Source organism: Phaseolus vulgaris, unplaced genomic scaffold, assembly GCF_000499845.2.
Source record: "Phaseolus vulgaris cultivar G19833 unplaced genomic scaffold, P. vulgaris v2.0 scaffold_1094, whole genome shotgun sequence".
Lineage (NCBI taxonomy): Eukaryota > Viridiplantae > Streptophyta > Magnoliopsida > Fabales > Fabaceae > Phaseolus > Phaseolus vulgaris.
This window is the reverse complement of record NW_027174407.1, coordinates 1-3,437: the sequence shown is the minus strand read 5'-3', so window position 1 is coordinate 3,437 and position 3,437 is coordinate 1. Positions and strand designations below refer to the sequence as shown.

Genomic DNA, 3,437 nt, shown 5'->3' with positions numbered 1-3,437 from the left:
AGGATTTGCTTTGACATATCGGTGATTGAAGGTGCATCCATCATGCATATCAACCTTGTGATCATCCTTGAGATGGGCAACAAGAGTCGGAATGTCACCCATCACTGAGCACTCAGATCCAGCATAAGGGCAATTGTATGGACGAAATCCACAATTTTGCTCGTGCTTGAGCTTAGTATAGTAAGGGAATATGTCATGACAACCTAGACTCTGATATCTGCAAGGAAGCTCCAACGATTCTGCCACTTTCTCCAAAGCCAAACACCTTATATTTCCAAGTTCATGATGGCAAGATGGGCAGATATTGTGGACTTCAACTTTACAATGGCAACATAATGTATGGCCATTTGGACACTGAAACACACAATGCAGCCATGTGCAAAATATTAGAAATTAAAAGAAAATTCCAAGACAGGACATATTCATAGTAAACATGTGAAGTGAGAATAATGACTAAAGAGTTTCAGACTTCCAGCATGTTTTTTAACCATCTACATAATCCAACAGTCCTCTCAGTAGAATAAGCAGTACAGTACAGGAGGATTAGATGCATGTAGCTTCCAGTGAAAAGGTCCAACAACAACAATAATAAGGGTGTGTTGGGAATCTGTTGAAAGCACGGTGAACAAATAATCCCAATTTCCAAAGCACTCTACTACATAGAAGGAAGAGGAAGTAGATTGGCATTCAGTTCAACTGAATGGAATTCCAAACACTCACCAAACTAACAACACCTGAGTCAATGTTTTCAAAACTATCTTCTTACTTCCTCCTTCCTACGCACTTGAGTGAAATTTTATTCTCGACTAAATCCATTGTCCTTAGCATAAGCAATTCAACCATAATATCCATAGACATAGGCAGAATCAGCATGTCTCATTCCCAACCTTCCTTTTGCGGGATGGGCTGGGAATCTGAACTAAATTCAAAATAGAAAGTGTCTAAAATATTCACTTATGTTAATGACAGAATTGAAGGCAACAAATGGGGAGCAAATTTGATAATTATCGTGAAACTCACATTACTAAAGAAAAACTTAATAGAAAGCTATGATCATTTTAATCTGTTCATCCTGATCACTGCATCTCCCCATGTCTCACTCATGATCAATGACTAAACTTATCCCACATTGTCAAGGAAACCAAGGTTAAGCAAGTGATATTGTCTTCATATACAACCATCCGATAAGGACTATGGAGATAAAAATCACAATGCCACTATTTGTATGTCTATATCTATTTCATTAATATGCATCATGAATTACAAGAAAAAGTTTTCCACGCACACATGCATAGACCCCAAAAATAAGAGATTGCAAGCACCGTACCTGGTGAATTGGAGGATACATTAAGTTCTTGCAAACAGAGCATCCAAGTAATTCGTACACCCCATTATTTGAACTAACTCCGTTCTTTCCATTCAACCCAACACTAGATTTTGTAGATGTACTATTACTCTTGGCCTCAGATTTAGCCTTGCCTGTTTCATAATCTGAAGACATCAGATGAGATTCAAGAACTTCTTTGAAAACACTGCTTCCAGGAGCCATTGCTAACCCAGATCTACAGTATTTCTTTCCAAATGACGAGAAACCAAAGCTCTTACTTTTATGGAATGCTACATCTGTTATACATTTAAATGGTCAATGCGTAAGTACTTACATAGTAGATGCTATACTAGTCATATATGATATTCTTTGGTCCAAAGTAGAGGGAAGGGGGAAAAAGAAACATACAAGATTAATTAAGATGTGATTTTTCAGCCAGAATTAGGATAATTTCAGGTAAGCTACATACACATGCAACAATAACCAGATTAACTGCAAATTAAAGTGCCTGAGTACTTCTGGAAAACATCATGCAAATAATAATTTCTTTATAGCAGTGTTGACCTTGATTTCTCAACAAAGAAAATATACCTGAATGTTACACAGTTAACCAAAATGTAAATCAGTAAACCTGATTAACTGCTAACATGGATAAATTACATACTAGATGAAAATTTTCACAGAAAGAAATAACAACAAAGCCTTGTCCCACAGAGGGAGGAAGAAATGAAAATTTGCAGATATGACCAAAATTAAAAGCAGATATTATTTGTAATCATTAAAGAATAGCAGAAACGTAATTTTCTTTTCCAAATATCAAGCAAATAATCTGTCAGTCAATATGCTTAGTCGTTACGGATTATAGGAAGACAAGTAGAACATATATTTGTTACCAAACAATATGTCATTCCAACGGCTAAACTAATATGAAATTGTTAAATCAATGTTCAAAGTTTCAAACTTCTTGAGGTTGAGAAGGATGAATAGAACAAATAACACAAACCAAAAATCATAAATGTAAAAAATACTTCTTCCTGTCCCCCACCACGGGAGGCTCATTGGGAAAATCCAAACCCAAATAATTTTCCAAGGACGTTCCTATTCACTAAAATTGACCCCGTCCTAGTTCTTTGTTTTCTAATGCAATGACATTAAAGCAAACAAAATATGTTGCTTAATGACATCTAGCAGTTACTGTGGCTTAAATTTTACACAAAACTGAATCATATCATCAGTATTCTCCATCCCTTACCTCTTCCCTCATCTAAATTATCCATTAAACAGATAAAAACGAGACAAAAAAATGACAGATACAAAAGCAGAACCCAGAGCTTCATTAACCAGCTTAAGTAGCATGGTTGGCTTTGCCAAAGTACTCCCTTTTCCTACTCAATCCAACCAATCAAAATCGAAAAAGAAAAAATCCCAAACAACATAAGTTAAACAATTCATTATATGCAAGAACCAATCCCATGCATAGAATCGCAGAGCAACAAAAATCAAGCACATGACATCCAAATGCAGACGAATCTGAACAAATAAGTTAAAAGAAAAACACAAGATGAGAAAATCTCAAACTCACAAAAAACAAATGAAAAAACAAATACCCAGTTGAGAATTCCGAGCCTGGAGTGCGTGCGTGTGTGAGAAACAAACCAATTGGGGCGCATAAAAGAAAAAAGAATGAAATTTTTTGAAAGCAGAATGCAAATGAAAGTAGCGACGAGAAACATATCGAAAGACGAGTTCCGGGAGTTACGGAGATTACCCCCCGCTATGGAGATTGAAGAAAAAAGCGTGTCTTGTTGGTATGCAAATGGATGAAGAAGAATACCAAAGTTTTTGTTCTTGTCCTTCTTCTGCTTCGAAATCGCAGAACTTCCTTGTATTGTGCTCTGTTTCTTTCTCCTCTGATTTATTATTATTTTATTATTGCTGTTGTTCTTATTATTATTAATTTGTTTTTTTATTTGGTCTTTGAATTTTGAGAATAACAAAATATTTTGGGGTCTTCGTCTCTGTTGTCTGGTCTCGTTCCTAACGATACGTTGCCAAGACAACAAGGTGGTCCAGTGACCCTTCCCGCACGCGACGTTTAAAAGTAAAACCC

The 3,437-nt window shown here is 36.0% G+C and overlaps 1 protein-coding gene across 3 annotated transcripts; it reads right to left on the bottom strand.

The window, feature by feature from the left end:
* Positions 1–3,392, bottom strand: LOC137817744 (E3 ubiquitin-protein ligase SINAT2-like; the record flags this gene model as incomplete). Of its 3 annotated transcripts, none has more annotated exon segments than XM_068620977.1 (3): positions 1–354; positions 1,328–1,623; positions 3,162–3,392. In XM_068620977.1, coding segments are annotated over 2 exon segments (576 nt in total), but the record flags the coding sequence as incomplete, so codon positions are not given.
* Positions 3,393–3,437: the final 45 nt, after the last annotated feature.